This window comes from Gavia stellata, chromosome 1, assembly GCF_030936135.1.
Source record: "Gavia stellata isolate bGavSte3 chromosome 1, bGavSte3.hap2, whole genome shotgun sequence".
Taxonomy (NCBI): Eukaryota; Metazoa; Chordata; class Aves; order Gaviiformes; family Gaviidae; genus Gavia; species Gavia stellata.
Genome location: NC_082594.1, coordinates 87,216,074 through 87,233,068, shown reverse-complemented (window position 1 = coordinate 87,233,068; position 16,995 = coordinate 87,216,074). Strand labels below are relative to the sequence as shown.

General features: G+C 38.7%; 1 protein-coding gene across 4 annotated transcripts in view; it reads right to left on the bottom strand.

Annotated features, from left to right (window-relative positions):
• CNKSR2 (connector enhancer of kinase suppressor of Ras 2) overlaps window positions 1-16,995 on the bottom strand; it is a 217,930-nt gene that overhangs the window by 103,669 nt on the left and 97,266 nt on the right. For all 4 annotated transcript variants that reach the window (XM_059824755.1, XM_059824762.1, XM_059824768.1 and 1 more), the window contains exon 8: window positions 14,165-14,233. In XM_059824755.1, coding sequence (XP_059680738.1) covers window positions 14,165-14,233 — 69 coding nt within the window. The remainder of the gene's footprint in view (window positions 1-14,164; window positions 14,234-16,995) is intronic.

Genomic DNA, 16,995 nt, shown 5'->3' with positions numbered 1-16,995 from the left:
AAGAAAAAAAATCACTTCAAAGCACTAAATCTGATGTATTTAATTTAGAAGCTCATGAATATAAACAATTCAACTTAATTTTTCACAGAAAAATTCTGAGTTTACTCTAAACTTCAAATGAAGTTCATCCTTTGCTTTTACTTAAGTTTCCCAACAGGAGTTTTCTGGCTGGTTCAGACAGTCCATTTTTAAAGGCCAAACAAGTTATTGTTGCTTGATTTAAAACAAATTTACGTTGTTAAACCAAGTGCCATCAACAAGCTGTAGTCAGGAGAGGTCTCTTTAGCGCAGTGTCGGGTTTTGCTGTGCAGCGTCTGAGTCACTCCCGGCTGCCAATGCAGCTCATGGCCGAGTGTAGGGAGGGCAGATGAGGGCAGCCCGCAGGTCAGGCGCTGTGCACAGGCACAACACAGTTGGTCCCTGGGTAATACTTGGAGCCCCGGGGGGTGGGGGAAGTGCGCGCTGCATGGGTGCAGGCATGGGCGCCCAAGGGAGCACAGGGCACCTTGTTGGAAGGTGGAGCTTGGAGCAGGACAGGCCACAGGGGTTTTTTGGTGAGGAAGGAGGACGACCGTGGGCTCAAGGAGCAGCAAGGGAAGGTAAGCATGGCATGCAAAGATAGGGGAACTAGGGGAAGAGGGCGAGTAGACTGTGGGAGCACCACAGGGGTGCCCTGAGGGGTCATGCTGAGTTGTTTCTGCCAAGGAGATTACAGCACCTTTGCTAGAGGAGTCTACTGCCAAGTTAAAGGAGTGATAGACAGGGTCGCCCACATCCATGCCACCTAAGGACTGATACCCCAAGGCCAGATGAACAGCGCTGCTGAGGGATGGCGCAAAAACGGTCATCACCCTCCCAAAGGGGAGGGCAGTGCTCTGAACAAGGAGAAGCGAGCCTGCGGGCAGGCTGCCTGCAACATCAGCATCAGGCCACCTGCAAATTTCTCGTCTCATCCTGCCGCTACATGACCAGAGGTTGTGGCCAGGCTGGGAATCCTCACCAGCATGCTCCAGGAGACACTCAGGCCACCCAGGTTGCTTCAGCAGGGCAAGACGTGCCCACGGGAGCCCTGTGCAGCAGCACCCAGCTCTGACACATCCTCCTCATCTCCCCTGCCTCTTCCCCTCACCTCCCACTGGCTTCTCCACCACCTGGAATATCCCAGCACTCATTACCCCAAATAGCAGAAAGCTTTAGCAGGGGGTGCTGTTAGAGGTTTGCTCCCTCAGCCACCACCTGGGAAAAGAAGATGCCCCCAACCAAGATGAGACATATTAAAAGACCCAAAGTTTCTTTGGCTTGCAGCAAGCACATCTGGATGACAATATTACAACAGCCTGAAATGGAACTTTTATTTTGAATTCCTATTCTAAATTGCCAAGAACTTTAACATTTTAAACTATTAAAATTGGTAGTAATCTTCCCTTTTTCTGAAAGTAAGCATGACCATTCATTGAGGTTTGGTTTTTTGTTGTTGTTGTTTTGGGGTTTTTTTTTGTTTTTTGGGTTTTTTTTTTTTTTTTACACAGCTGCACCCATGACAGTATTCCCAAACTCCTGTACTCATTCATGATTTCTGTGAGTACTGCTGTATGTGTTATAAGCCAGAGAGGAGCTCTAGAATATTAACATGCAGGCAGCTCAAAAACAATTGGATGGACCTAAACCAAGTACTTTTAGGATGCTACAAGATCCAGTACTAAATAACCTACAGTCTGAAAAATCCAGCACATGCATCCCAAAGAAACCATGGAACAGTTGCATCATTTAAAAGCAGCATGCAAATCCAATACACACTGAAACTACATCATCTAGAGGGTGGAATTATAGTCAAATGATAAATAGAACAGAGTCCATATTTTTACAGGCGTATTCCTGTTCAAAGGGTCACCAGAGTCCACGGAAGTTAATGAGAGCTTTCTGCTTCCACAAAAAGATAACTGTTTTTTTTTCCCCAGTTACAGTAATTCTTTCCTGACTTGCAGATTTGTAAAAGGGAATAGTAGTAATATCTTTACACTTTTGAAGGAAAAGTAATACCTTCCTGCTAAATATAACCTGCAAAGCCATGTGCTATTTTCTAGCTAAGCAAATATGCAAAATTCACTCTAGTGTTTAATTTTAAAAAGATACTGGAATGAGGAGATAATAAAAATTCTTATTCTTTCAAAGTTGCCTGTTATAAGTGGCATACAGCCAGAGCTCTTTGACTTATCAACCATTTCAAGCTTCAAGCTTTTACTTGTTTTTCAGCTAGAAAAACAGAATTTCTAGGAGGAAGGCATATTCACCTTAAGAAATGGGTGGGTTTTTAAGAACTTCTATATCTATCACCCATCTTGCATTTTATAAATAAAAAACAGTGCATAAGAAAAAAAACCCACAACACTACACTTCAAACCACTGTCTATCAAACCTAGCATGTTGTTAAGCAAGTCAGAATCTGACAAGAAACTATCTGGTGTCATGCTGTTAAATTTACAGAGTGATTTCCGTGAACAATGGCCAGAAATGAGGATGGGCAGCTGGCAGCCCTATGAAACAAATGTATTAGTAGCAAGCAAGTCCTTACCTTCCCCCAGCTGGAGATGCCTGAAAAGGCTAAAAAATAATGGAAGGCCATAGGTCTTCCGCCTCCAGAAAACATTACTGGGTGAGGGAACCACAGAAGGATGTTTACAACATGGACTACCAGAGAGATGAAAGCTGCATCTGTATGCGGTAGGAAAAGCAGTGTCAGGAGAGTAGCAGATGCCTTTCAGGGATTTATCCAGCTTCTTAAGCTAGCATGATAATGAATGTCCACGCTTACATAACAGTTTTCTCCCAAAGAAGAGAGGTTAATAATATTGTGATTGCATATGCTGCAATTCTAATTAAATAGTGCCTTGGCTATATTATTTAAATAAATGCAATTTTAATCCAATGTTAAAGTCAGTTCTGTGCATCCTTAGAATATCACTGATCACACCTCACAGTTTGTATGTAAAGTACATTGAAGAAAATCACATCTTTTACTTGAGAAAATCCTGATGTTTCACTAAAACTTTTGCTTACTACCACCAAACTAAGAAATAAGTAATTTTTATATTCATTTTTGGCTACACAAACTAAAGCTCATAATTAAGAGACTTTCCCAAGAATAAACTAAGTCAGGACCCAAATTGAGAGCTGAATACAGAAGTTACTGCCTCTCATTAAGCTGCTCTAATCACATTTCCCTGTCAGAAAACTTATCTGATCCAGAGCATAACTTCTGACTGATTTTATTACCTTGCTCCTTTCAGGTATTTGCACAGCTCAGTTCCACCATAATTCAACAAACTCCACAAATGCTAGTAACATGACTACAGAGCACCTCGGTAACGGAGACAAGCATCTGTTTTATCCATGAGGGAACTGAAACTTGAATTATCCAGGGACACAGAATCAGTTCTGTATTGAAATTTGGACACTGTTTAATAACAATGCTTACCTTTCATTTTTCACTGATACAATGAACCTTCAGTTCAGAGCTACCTCACTGTTTTGCTTTTGAGTCATTGCTAGCAACATCCTAGAACAAATAAATGAGTATATTTGCTGGGAACAGCAAAGACTCCAACTTTATGGGTTTGGTTATACCCTATTTTACAGATGTAAGGTCAGTGACTAGGTACAATTTTTGAGGAAAAAGGGTCTCATTTCCCTGTTTCAGGGTATGGCTCTAAAAAATGAGATTGATTTCAGTTCACTCAGTTTTGGTATGCCTCTGAAATTTGAAGCATCCTCCCTCACTTGGGTACCTCCTCTTCCCCACAGTTACTGGCTGCCTTCAGCGTGATAACTGTAAGGCATCTCTCTCTTCAACGAGGAGTACAGATAACCAGAAAAGACAAGTACTGGCAATTTAGAGGGTTTTCATCCAGCCTTCCATTCACTTGCGGAATGTGGATCTCAGCATTGTTTAGCCTCACAGGGACTAAACTCAGTCTTTCAAACCCTAGAGGGGTGTCTCAAGCACCAAGATGTGCATAATTTCGGGTTAAAGGCCTTCCCTGAAGGCAAAGCACTGTGCTGATGGGAATACACGAGTACAAAACCCAGTCATACAAGAAAGCATCAGGTCCCTGCATTGGGAGCAGGGAAACGAGGATTCTGGTCCCAATTCCCAGTGACCACTTTTTTGTGCAATATAAATGCAATACAAACTACACACATACTGCAGGGAACAGGGTCTGAAAGCCACATTGTGATGAGCAGGCCCTACCCCTTCTTCAGCAAGGGCACAGGCATTAAACTATTATGAATAAAGGTGCTGCCACCAGAGCCCTCACATTGGCCCTCACATGGCCTCGTATTCAGGACCTTCCAGGGAATGTATGGAGAGCCCAGGTGTCTACCTCCATTTCAGTGGGGCTCCCAGCGAGGGATGGACCTCCACTGCCTGAGAAAACATTTCAGCATCCCCGGGTGGCCACAGGTGAGCGATAAAGAAACTTAAGTGCAGATAAGTGTCTAAGCAGGAGCAAAGAGTTGGTGGTATGAGCTGAAGGCTCAGGCAGGATTTAGGCAGAAATTAGGCACACTGGATTGCACCCCAGTTTCTCACAGATTAAGCCGCAGAATGGATGAGGGTTGCCTCATCCTCAGGGGAAGGGAACAGCCAAGTTCTCCATATTTCACATGGCATAAGGAACATGCTTCCCGGTAGTGAGCCTGCAGTATTAACCCACCACAGCCATGCTTGCTTTACAGTAACTCATGTGTGCTGCTGTATGCTTACATGTCACAATGGGAATTTAAGGCATGTGTGTGTGTGCATTGCATATTGTCATATTTAAATTCCCCCAATGGTTGTCCTGGAATTAGAATAAGAAATATAAACATACATGCATATGCACATAAGTAATTTTGTTTCAGATTAAATTTACATTATGACAACTTAATACTTTAGAATTATTTCAGTGAGTCAGTAATTCCAACAGTCTTTGACACCCCCCCTTTTCAATGTATAAAGTCCCTGAGATCCCCAGCTGTCCTACAGCTAAATAGTGCTGCTATCCTTGAAATAGATGTTTCTTGAGACTGAATTCATATAGTGAAAATAAATTAACATGTGTACAAAGAAATTGTAAAAACCAAAATCCTTGAAGGTCACTAATAACCAAGCAAACTGAAAAAAAAAAAAGCCTTTAATTGAGCTGAAAACTTAAGTATCACCACTTAGCTAAAGGAAGGACAGGGATAGGGGTTAAAAGAAACTGTCACAATAAAGCAGTAATTATTTAGCCGTGAGAGTTCTTTTATTTTTTTTTTGTTCTATTTTACTGCTATTAAAATAATCAGCCATAGACTATATACAGCATTCAAGCCACTGAGGTGTTCTAAGCCAGTACTGAGCGGTTTTTTTAATAGAAATTTACATATTCAGAGTACATCTACTCAAATCAGGCACAGAATTTCCCTGCTTTAATTTTTCCTCCCTCATGACACAGCATTAACTTGCTTTTCTTACTGTTTTGATCTACTTTTACAACAACTATCACCATCTTACACTTCCTCACAATTACCTCCTAACTTCATCAGAATAAGACAATGAATTATGCAACAGAAGATCAGGCTGGAATCTGCAGGAAGCACAGAGGTATTCAAAACTATTGGATCCTAACTCGTACACTGTCCAGGCTGTGCACAACTGTAGTATTGGCCAATTAATTTGCATAACTTTGAAGACATCTCTCCTTACCTTTCATCTCCTTTTCTACAGTGTACTTCAATTTTCAGCAATCTCAGTTAAAGGGCAGATTATTAGCAGCAGAATAATTCCTTTCCAAAAACACATACCTGAACTTAGACTAACAGTAAACCTTTTAACCTGTTCTTATGAGACAAAAGGAGTAACATAATCTGTACTCTGTTCTACAGGCATCAACATACTTAAGAATAGAAAGCTCCAATTCATGGAATCTTAGAATCATTTAGGTTGGAAAAGACCTTTAAGATCATTAAGTCCAACCATAAATCTAACCCTGCCAAGTCCACCACTAAGCCTTGTCCCTAAGCACCTCATCCACACATCTTTTAAATACCTCCAGGGATGGTGACTCCACCACCTCCCTGGGCAGCCTGTTCCAATGCCTGACAGCCCTTTCGCTGAAAAAGTTTTTCCTAATACCCAGTCTAAACCTCCCCTGATGCAACTTGAGGCATTTCCTCTTGTCCTATCACTGGTCACTTGGGAGAAGAGACCAACACTCACCTCTCTGCAACCTCCTTTCAGGTAATTGTAGGGAGCAAGAAGGTCTCCCCTCAGCCTCCTTTTCTCCAGGCTGAACAGCCACAATTCCCTCAACCGCTCCTCATAGGACTTTTTTCTCTAGACCCTTCACCAGCTTCATTGCCCTTCTTTAGACTCGCTCCAGCACCTCAATGTCTTTTTTGTAGTGAGGGGCCCAAAACTGAGCATAGCATTTGAGGTGCGGCCTCACCAGTTCTAATTCTGCTTATTATCTCCTACCTGGGCATAAAACATATGCTCTAATCATATGTTTCACACATCAGAGACCAGGAAATTTTGAAAGAATTCTTTTAACTGCAGAATTTACATTATTCTCAGTATTGAGAACGTATTGTTAACATTGTAATTTAAATTGCCTGCAAATACAAATTGTACCAAGATAAGTAGTCAGTAGCAACTACTATGAGTGTATGAAAATAATTTTTATCAGGAATATATGCATAAAGTGTTCAGCAGCACATTGTCCCTCAGTATTTCTGTTGGAAATATTAATACCATTTACAGCACCTCTTAAAGGTTTTTTTTTCTTTTAATAGAAACACTATCATATGGGAAGAAGAGCAAAACATAGAACAACTGTACAAAATAAATTAATTAAAATGCATAGTCACCCAGTAAGTTATGTTGAGAAAGATGATTTTAACAATTAGATCACAAGAATACTCCACAGAATACTGCAGCCATTCTTAGCAGATACATCCTCAGGACTATGGTTGTAAGTATAGCTTGTATAAAAATACTTGATTCGGCTACAGATTCAGTAACTAGGCTATCGCCAGTGGTGAAACTATGAAGGCCTACTGATAACATCTACACAAAAAGTCAGCTCGTACTGCAGCAGAATTCTTACTACAATTACACTGCTTCTAACAGAGACATTGCTGCCTTCAAAGTCAGCCCAGGTGCATATTCCCAAACTGTAGTCAGTGCCGTATAGAGTAGTCTTTGTCATTAATTACAAAAGAACTCTTCTTTTTCCAAAGAAAAATAATGGAAGAACTCAATAGTCTGCTGAATGATCATTCATATACGTTCATCTAATCACAAGAGTAAACTACTAGGACTCAATAGAGTTGATCATTCTGGGGTACAGCCAGGACCAAAAGAAATCTATGTTTGCTGTGGGACACAGCAAATGGCAAGAGGTGACCAAGACTGCAAACAGCTGGCAGGGAATACTTCTAGAAATACAGTGTATGGCCACCGAACCCACGTCCCAGTCATATGAGAGGATGGACATCTCCTTGTTGCACCAATTTCTTCTATTACTTCCTCAAAGGCCTCCTATAGTAATCTGAGCCTCTTGGAGCTTGACTGTTACACAGCTCCATCAATAGTGTACCAATCCCACAGATGAGGCTTAAAATGCCCAGTATATATTCTTCAAGTACTGTAGTGCACCATAACTGCAGCAGAGGGTTGGGATCAAGTGATCTGGAGCACAGATCAAAGAGCACACTGAAAGTTGGATGTTGGTGCCCAGGTCACAGGACCAAACCTGCCACTCACAAAGCCCAAGGGAGTAAGGAGAAATCTCCACAAACACTCGTGACTTATGAGTGACCCTGCCAGTGTTCTCTTTCCATTTTGGGGCACAGTCAAGCAGGTTTAATGCTTTCAGCTAAGCCAAGCAGATTGACTTTAAAGTAACGTAGAAGCACTCACATAGTTAAGCTCTGTTATCATCTAGGAGACAGGTAGCTGTTGAAAGGCACCACAGTGTAGCTTTCTGCTGCAACTGAACTAATTCCACTGGCTAGTGACACAGGCATGTAGTTAAGCTTGAAAATTTCATGTGGAATGAACAAAGGGAAATTATTTAAAGTTTGGCAGAAACATGAAGCAGCATGGGCTCGCCAAGCTTATGCTGCTCTATCTAACACAGATGCAACAATGAGTTGTTTGTTAGCTCATTTGTCATGCCAGAGTTCTAAGTGCAAGTGGATGCCCGCACTGAGAGAGCATGCTATTTACATAAAAATGAGCCTGCGCTCATCAAAGTGGTGTGTGTTTCACACATCAACTCTGAACAAGCCCCAGGGATCAATGGAAAACAGATTCCATGAACAAGAGCATCCAGCATTTGTGCTGCAGGAACGGCAGGAGAGTCCTTGCCCGTTCAAATGCCAAACTCCAAGTCTGAGTGCGGCAGTCCTCAAAGCAGAGATACTTTACCGATGGACCTGCTGCCAATGACCTCCATTAATTTTATTTTCCCAAATATTTACTTCATTTGAAAAATATTTGTGGAAAACTAAAATGAAATCTATCTACATACACACACATGCATACTTTCCTAACTCCTTAAAAGACTAACTCCTACCTCCTCTTCAGAGTACCTGAGAATCCTTTCTCCCTGGAGAATGTTTCTTGGAAAGCACAACATAATTCATCTGCATTTGTCAAATTTGTCAGGTTGTTTCTCTTTTACATTTATACTCCTGTAAAAACATTTGCATTCACCATGGGGAAAACAAAGGATCATCTTCCCTCACACATTTCATTTCTGCAATATCACACTTCCCTGACATATAGGATATAAAATAATATTGTTCTGTGTGTATTTGCACATCTATGTAGAAAAGAGATCATAAATAAAACCATATAATCTCAACACAAATTCCATGTTAAAGGGAATTGCAAATTCACAAAAAGATTTTTCTTTTTGAGAGGATCACGACAACTTAGTTCCTTTATCAGTATTACGCAATATTTACGGAGACTGTAAAGAAAGAATAAAGAATTAAACTAAAATTTTGAGAGGGAATTTGGAGGACAGACTGCATTTGCCAAAATCAAAGTATGGTACTCATATCCTGACAAACTACGGAGAGTTCAGGACAGACCCCTGCAGGGAACTAGGTTACTTCCATAAAGACTTCCACTAACGCTTCTGAATAGACCTAAAAAGCTTTTAGATGTAAATCCCACCTACCTTTAAAATTAAATATTAGTGTTAACATTTATCAAACCATTATAAACAGAGGAAGCCCAAGGATTTGGAAAGGATTAAAATCATGATTTGGGAGCTATTACCCTATCTCCTCTTCCATAAAAGCACATGCACAACAGTAACAGAAGGAAGCTGAGCATGAGGCATATTTCTTCTGAACTCTTACGGTCTTGCTGCACTGTTTTGTTGTTCAAGTCAAGCACCATAAGGAATAAAAATCTTATTTTAATGAAAGATGTTGTTAGCAGAAGTTGTTGTATAAAGGTGTCAAACAACTAACGTCAAAATCTTGGACTGACACTGCTGTCCCCTCCCTTATACTCCTCCAGCCCACTTCCCCACTGAGTCTCTCTAGAAATACTATTTCCTTCAAAGACCAGTTAAATAAGGCCTTAAATGAAATATCTGTGTTCAAAAAACCTAGCTTGGATCTGAAACAGATCCTGCTAAACAGTGCAGAAACACTGAATGAACAGAAATATTTGCAACATAATTTTTCTACTTATCGGTGGTTTTTTTTTTTTTTTTGTCCAAAAATAAGACGACATCCACTGCAAACTGTATTTTGGATGCATACGCTCCAGACATTCATGCTCACCTTCAGTTCCACATTTCCTATCAGCTGGAATTTGACAACTCCCCACAAACCCCAAGAGGTTCTGTGGATGTTGAACTCTTCTCACCAATTGTACAGTGAATCTTAAAAACCTGTTCCTTACTTTTTCTAAGCAGATTAAGTTAGGGTAAGGATCTAGAAAGGTATCATACACTTAAGTGTTTAACCTTGCAGAAAAGCAAGGTATTGTCTTGTAAATGTATCCATCATGTTTCAGAGGAATTTTAGCAAAATCTCCTCAAAGTTTTTGTACTGTAAATACAAAAATAATTCCAGCAACTAACTTTTGTGGACTTGGCTTGGCTCACAAGAGCCCACTGGAGTTTCCATAGTAAGGAACATGCCATATAAAAGCTAGTGTTATCTACATACTACAGGATTCCAAAAAATCCAATTTCAACTATAACTAATAGGTGTTAAAGTTTTTAAATGTATCAGCTTCTACATGAAACAGATCAATAACTGACCATATTTGCCTAGTATGCCAAATTAAACATATTTTTCCCATCATCTGTATTTACACATGGTCTGATGAGTTTTAGCTAACAAACACAAATTTTGGGAATCCACGTCTCTCACATGTAATATCACACTTGTATTAAATCTGTAAGTCATACCATACTTGTATTAGAAGTATATGCAATGTGCCAAAAATACCTCCAAAATAAAGAAACTATGCACAGGAGATTACACAAGAACAGCCTGCTATTCAAGAATCCTACATCATCCTGGGTCTATACCTCCCTGTTTTCTGCTTGGAGTATTTTCTCTACAGCTTTATCACTGATGCAACCAGAAAGAGTACTGTGAACAATAATAATTCATGTAAGCAATAATATTGTTTCCTACACTTTCAGTTGGTTAAAAGAAGGACTATCTTGAGGCAAAATACTCTTGAATTATATATGGGCAGAAACATGAGCATTGCAGTACAGTGCAAATTCTGAATCGTCTGAATGACTTTTTTGTTTACATTGGAAATATTTCAGACAGACAGGCTTTTAGAGGAGATTAAGGATGGAATTTACAGGGAAGTTTAAGGGAAGACACTGCCTAAATCCTTTGAATTTTAATGGGGGGTCATGCCTCTTAATTACAGAGCTATTCAAAAAAATTCTATTCTGTAAGGCAAAACTGATACAGAAGGTTCACATAGCTATCTAACCTCAATAAACAACAATTTAAAGGACAATTTTCTGAACATTAACTTTTCACTGACTTTAGGCTTAATCTTATTTTTTTATTTTAAAAATTCAGAAGATATTTACATTCCAGACATCCTGCCAGCAATAAGTGGAATACATCCTGTTAGGCATGTTTTCTATCAACATAGCAAAAGATCAGGGCAATCACTTGAAATCCTTTAATTTCACTGCCAAATTAAATACGATGAAGATTAAGCATCACTACAAGCAAGCACAGGACGTCAATAGAGAATTTAAAACTATTTGCCACCCAGTATTAGGACACATATAATAAAAATTAATGTAAGTCACTTAACTATTCTCCTACTTTGCCATGCTGCTTATTTGAAAGCCAGTGGGCTTTCTGAAATGACAGCCTTTTCATAATTATTAAAATGTGATTCTTGTAAAAAGTGTTAGCTAACAAGTTGGATCTTTAAAATAATTGCGTGGAATTTCTCTTCCCCATATTTATATTCATTCTTTGAAACATCTAGTACTGAAAGCCAGGTATTAACTTCACTTTGACAAACAGAACACACTGAAATAACTGGGGAAAATACAGAAAAAAGTTTTAACTCTAAAATAAATTTAAACTTTTTTTTTTTTAGATTTTGATTCTCCAATTACAAGACAGCACCTAAACAACAGTTACATGTAAACAATAATTCCCTACAGTTCAGAGTTAGGTCTTTTAAAAATTTAGTCATAGTTATTCCTATAGTCAATATGAGTGATAATGTATGGTAAGTTACAAGGAGCAAGCTGAAAAACAGATCCTGTGTTTTCAACTGCTGAGCAGTACATGAAGTGTTAAAAAATTCAATAAACAGAAAAGACAAAATGTAATATCTTCAGAATTCTTTATCTCCTAAGTAAGAATCACTGTAAGTAAGAATACCTCTTCTCCCCAGAAAAACAGATTCCTAGAACTGGACAGTAAATTCCTTATGACAGGGGCCACAGCAGAAGAGGACTGACTTAGACTCTTGCTAAAAGAAATAAAAAGATTAAAAATGCTGCAATGCCTATAGAAAAGATTGAATATTTGGGGTCTATAAATTAGAAAGTGAATGAAGTGCACCTTTTTAAAGGTAACATAGGAGGTGCTATCACATTTCTAAGAGAATGGTAGCTGACTCTCACTGTGGAAAGGCGACATTAAAATACAAGGAAGTTACTTGCATACAATATCAAAGATGCCAATTATTTTAATTATATTGTTTATACAACAAAGCAAGGGCATAAGTAAATGTGTGATTTAATCAATTACTATACATATCTGCTACACTAAATGTTACTGCTGAAAAATTAAATTTTTTGTCTTAGCTCCCTATGGTCCTTTTTCCTAGAACTACAATCAATTCTTTTTTCTGTACGTCTCAAAATACTTAGCTTCACTAATGCAAAAGCCAAACCACCCATATCCTACATTCAAAATGCCATTTAACTAGGTAAGAAAGCTCATCTTAAGGCTTGTCAAAACGTTTTTATTATTAGTGTTAGGACTAAGAATCTGATCTTTCCATCAGATAAATGCAGTGTAGATGTGCCAAGAAAACTAGAATAAATACCTAGTTGATTGGAATTTTTCAAGCTGACAAGGCAATTTTGCCATATAGCACCATCAGAATTTGTTGAAAAAACTAGCTAGCATAAGGACTGAATGCTTGTTGATGTGCTTCTTCAGATTTGTATGCATTTTGATAGCCAAAATAATAATGTTCTAAAATGTTTTTCATTTTAAATTGATGTCATAAGTTTTCTTAGTGCAGAAAAATAAAGAAATTAGTCATCAACTGTACATGTAAGTAATCATGGGATATAACTCATCATACTGATCACAGAATCACTAAGGTTGGAAAAGACCTGTAAGATCATCAAGTCCAACCATTAAAAAACAAAAACAAACCACAAAAAAATACTCCACCAAAACAACCCACCCACACCACAGAGCACCATGCCCATCAAGCCACGTCCCACAATGCCACATCCACACGCTCCTTGAATACCTCCAGGGAGGGTGACTCCACTACCTCCCTGGGCAGTCTATTCCACTGTGTTACCTGTGATGAATCTACATGGCCAAAAAAAGTACTAAAATTCACCCTGATCTGCTTAGATTTATCAAATTACATTGCATAGCTCAAAAGATAGCTTCTTATCAGTTAAGTTCCACATATGTATAGTATATTTGATATCAAACTTAGCTGGAGAGTATACAATATTATACATTACACTACTTTGCGCCGAGGAGCTGACATGATGTACAACGGCCTAAAGCTACAGGTGGAACCCCATGGGGAATGACAAAACACACTTTTAACAAATGACTGCTGTATTGGCGATCTAGGATATTTTTTTGTCAGTTAAATTGCTTGCAAGGATACAGGTAATTAATACCATGTATTGACTTTCACTAGTCTCTTAAGAAACCTTATACTTTGGAAAAAAATAATAGTTGCTTTCTATAGTGACAGTCTGCTCTTTTCTGCTACCAAGCCTTACCTTAGAAAAGGTAATTTTATTTTAACAGTTCACCAATCCTAAGCAAAATCACCAGGAACTAACATGCATCTATTCACACAAAGAGCAATTTGCATGCAGTTTTCTTGCCTGTCATATCTGAAACATTTGTTTCATCTTAACTTTCCAAGTTTAAAAAACTTTCTTTAAATTAAGCTAAACACCCTAGGCACACTATGGGAATTTTACATGCTCTTGTTCTCAAAAACCATGTTCTACACATTCCAGTAGGTTTGGAAAGTAGTAAGTTTTCCAGCTTCCAGGAAGTAATCTTGACCTTAAACCTACAAGAACACAACAGTTCCAACTCCCTGCATCCTTTAGATCCAAAACCTTCTATTACACTAAACCCAACTGTCTATTAATAGAGTATAGGTAAGCACAAAACACCCTAACGTATCTCCCAAGCCACAGCTATTTAGCCTAATTTGATACCTCCAGTGATACTCAGAAGATCGTGGTTTAAGAACTATGTGGTTTCAGTAGAGAAAAGGAAAATTTAGATGTTAGAATAAATAATGATTTATAAAAACACATTTTTCTACACATGCTGATGTGCCATGACACCTCTATCTCCAATTGACACAGAACATAGTTATACATACCACAGTTTGGTGGTTAACTTGAATCACTTCATCCCCAGCATGGATTTTCTTGCACCGATCTGCAGGTGACTGAATTTAAAATAAAAGAGATGATAAAGAATACAGTTCTTACTGGCCATCATCTCTCTTTCAGCAATATGATTATTAAGCTATGTAAATCAGGTTAGATTGATAATGACATTCTACTGTGAAATAAGAATTAAAAAATATTTAATAAATCATTTCATTGTTGTTGGAGAAAAATAATCTGTGCTATTGTACACAATACAATCAAATGTTAAGAAGGATATGAATATTTTTTTATTAAAGGGTAACCAAGTCCTAAGGATTTCTTTTTAACTGCATTCTGCCAAAAGAGTGCTTTAATCGGCCTGACATATCTTCAGCCTTGAAAGCCAATCCTTGGCTAAATTTTGAACTTATCAAGACTAATCGGCAATTCCTCACAAACAAATTTCACAACATTGCCTTTTTGTTCTACAATGTTTCAATATGTTGCAGAGAACTTCAGTAACTTACTGTTCTTCAAAAAGTACACAAGGAGAGAGGATTAGGTTAGGTACCAGCTAGGAAGATCATAAGTTACCATGTAACTTAGTTTCTGGGTCATTATTAGGGTCAAAGAAATGCAACCAGCATCAAAATCCTACAAAGATAATACTTTCGAAAAGCAAAGTAGTTTTGTTCTTGCTTTTGCTTGAAAAACACATCCCAAGAACAACAAAAAAAATCCAAACTAAAAACCCCACAACAAAAAAACCCAACCCTCCCCCATAAAGCGACATCCCCCCAAACCTTCTCTTCTTCTGCCTTCTATATTTACAGTAGACCAACTGTTTTCTGAGGAAATACCCCTACGTTTTGAGGAAAATAAGTTCCTTCAGCTTTTCATAGAGTGACAACGCTTTGATTTTTCTGTCAATACTGTGGCTGCCAGCCTATGAAGGCACTTAATCCACTTAAAGTTCAAAGGTGAGACTGACAGTTTGAAATTGTTCAGGAGCAGGTTTCTGAAAAGCTACTATGAATTTTACAGAAAGGAATAAAATTGAATTAATTTTCAGGTGAGATAATAGGTCATCTAGAGAATATGCTCCAGGCCTGAAACGTGGACTCTGTGTAGTAAGCTATGTACCACATCCCCATTCAAAATATACGTCCCATAGCTACACGATGACTTTCTAGTACAATTCCACGTAATTCATGACCTAAGTTAAGGACAGTGTTTAAATGGAAGATATTCAAGAGAAACATGAGGCTGAAAGAAAGGTCACTCATGACTCAGTCCTAGGAGACACTGCTCAGAACATCCTAAATCAAGCTGGGCTGGTAAAAGTGTAACTTTACTTTACATGAAGAACAGCAGCCTTGACCTTTTGGCACTATTTCAGCATTAAAGGTGTTGGCTGAGTGACTTGGGGAAAAATTTTAAAACTGGTGATTATGATCTATCTTCTGCCTGCCATTTCACTACTCACACTTACTTACTCATACCTCTAACAATCTTTCTAATCCTCCTATGTAATACTTGCTATTTTAGCTCAGATGTAGTTACACCTAAGACTTTCAAAATGTCAACGCAAGTGAATCTTGTGTCATTACCCTTGAACTCCACATGACTGTATTACGATACAAACTTTATCCTGTATTGACTTCACCACTTGCAGCTTAAATCTTAACAAAAACAGGTATTTTGTGTAGCAGTTTGCCAAGTCAGTAAATATGGTCTGAGAATCTTCAGATTGGAAAAGTCTACTTTAAAAAAAAATCATTGCAATTATGCCTCGAGCACATTGCAAGGTGAGGTAAAAATAATTTATACAGGAGTCTCAAGGCGGAGGTCTTATGAAGAGGTTGCAACACTTGCTCCTTACCGCTTTTTCCTCCCAAGTAAAGAATACAGACCTTGCTGTAAAGAAATAGTATCTTTTATCATCACTATTTAAGGAAAACAGGAGAATTAATAAGCTCTTTCTTTTTGTGGATGTATACGCTGACCATTAAGCAAAACATCCATTCAAGAAGTCCTAGTAGGAGGAATGAAGTGTGTCCCATCACAGCTGTATCTTCATTAGCTGGTATTTCACTTCAACAGGGAGTTGAACAACAGATGGAAGTACCTGTTGCCAAGGCTCACACATTGATACCATACAAGGTATTCAGAATCTGCTTAGGATTTATTCTTCAGAATAGATTTAGTTTTGTCCTTTAGGCTAAATGTTGTCTTTGTCCCATTCCCCCAGTATACCCACACTGTCTGAAAGGCCAGTTTAGACCCCCCGGAGCACATCTGTTGCATGGCCAGAGTGGAGATTTTTGTGTTACTTCTTCTGAAAGGTCTCTCTTCCCTGAGATCTAAGAGCAACCCGCAAACTCAACCACTGCACAGTAAATGGGGACACTGGCAGCACCACCCTCCAACTTACACCCCTGATGGAGATGCACCACATACTATTACTTTAGAAAATACTCTTTTCTGTTGGAAAACCAAATTACAAAATGGCCTTATTCGAAGAATACATTTGTTTGGTGAATTAAAAGAATCTCTCCAAAACGGTCCAAAAGGCCTACTCAACAAAAAAGCTGTAATCTCTTGCTGGAACAATACACCCTTTAGATTTGTTACTTCCAAACAAAAGAGAGAAGACATGAAACAGAAAGCTCAGCTTGCTCTAATGCTACAGGACCACCACAGAGAAGCTCTTATGGGGCAGTGACCTGTGAGGAACCCTGCTCCCTCACAGTTCAAGTTTCAGAGCTCAGCTGCTTTGAACTGCAGGGCTGATGTGTTGGGAGAGATGACTCCTAATGCTGAACAGCAAGATGCAAAT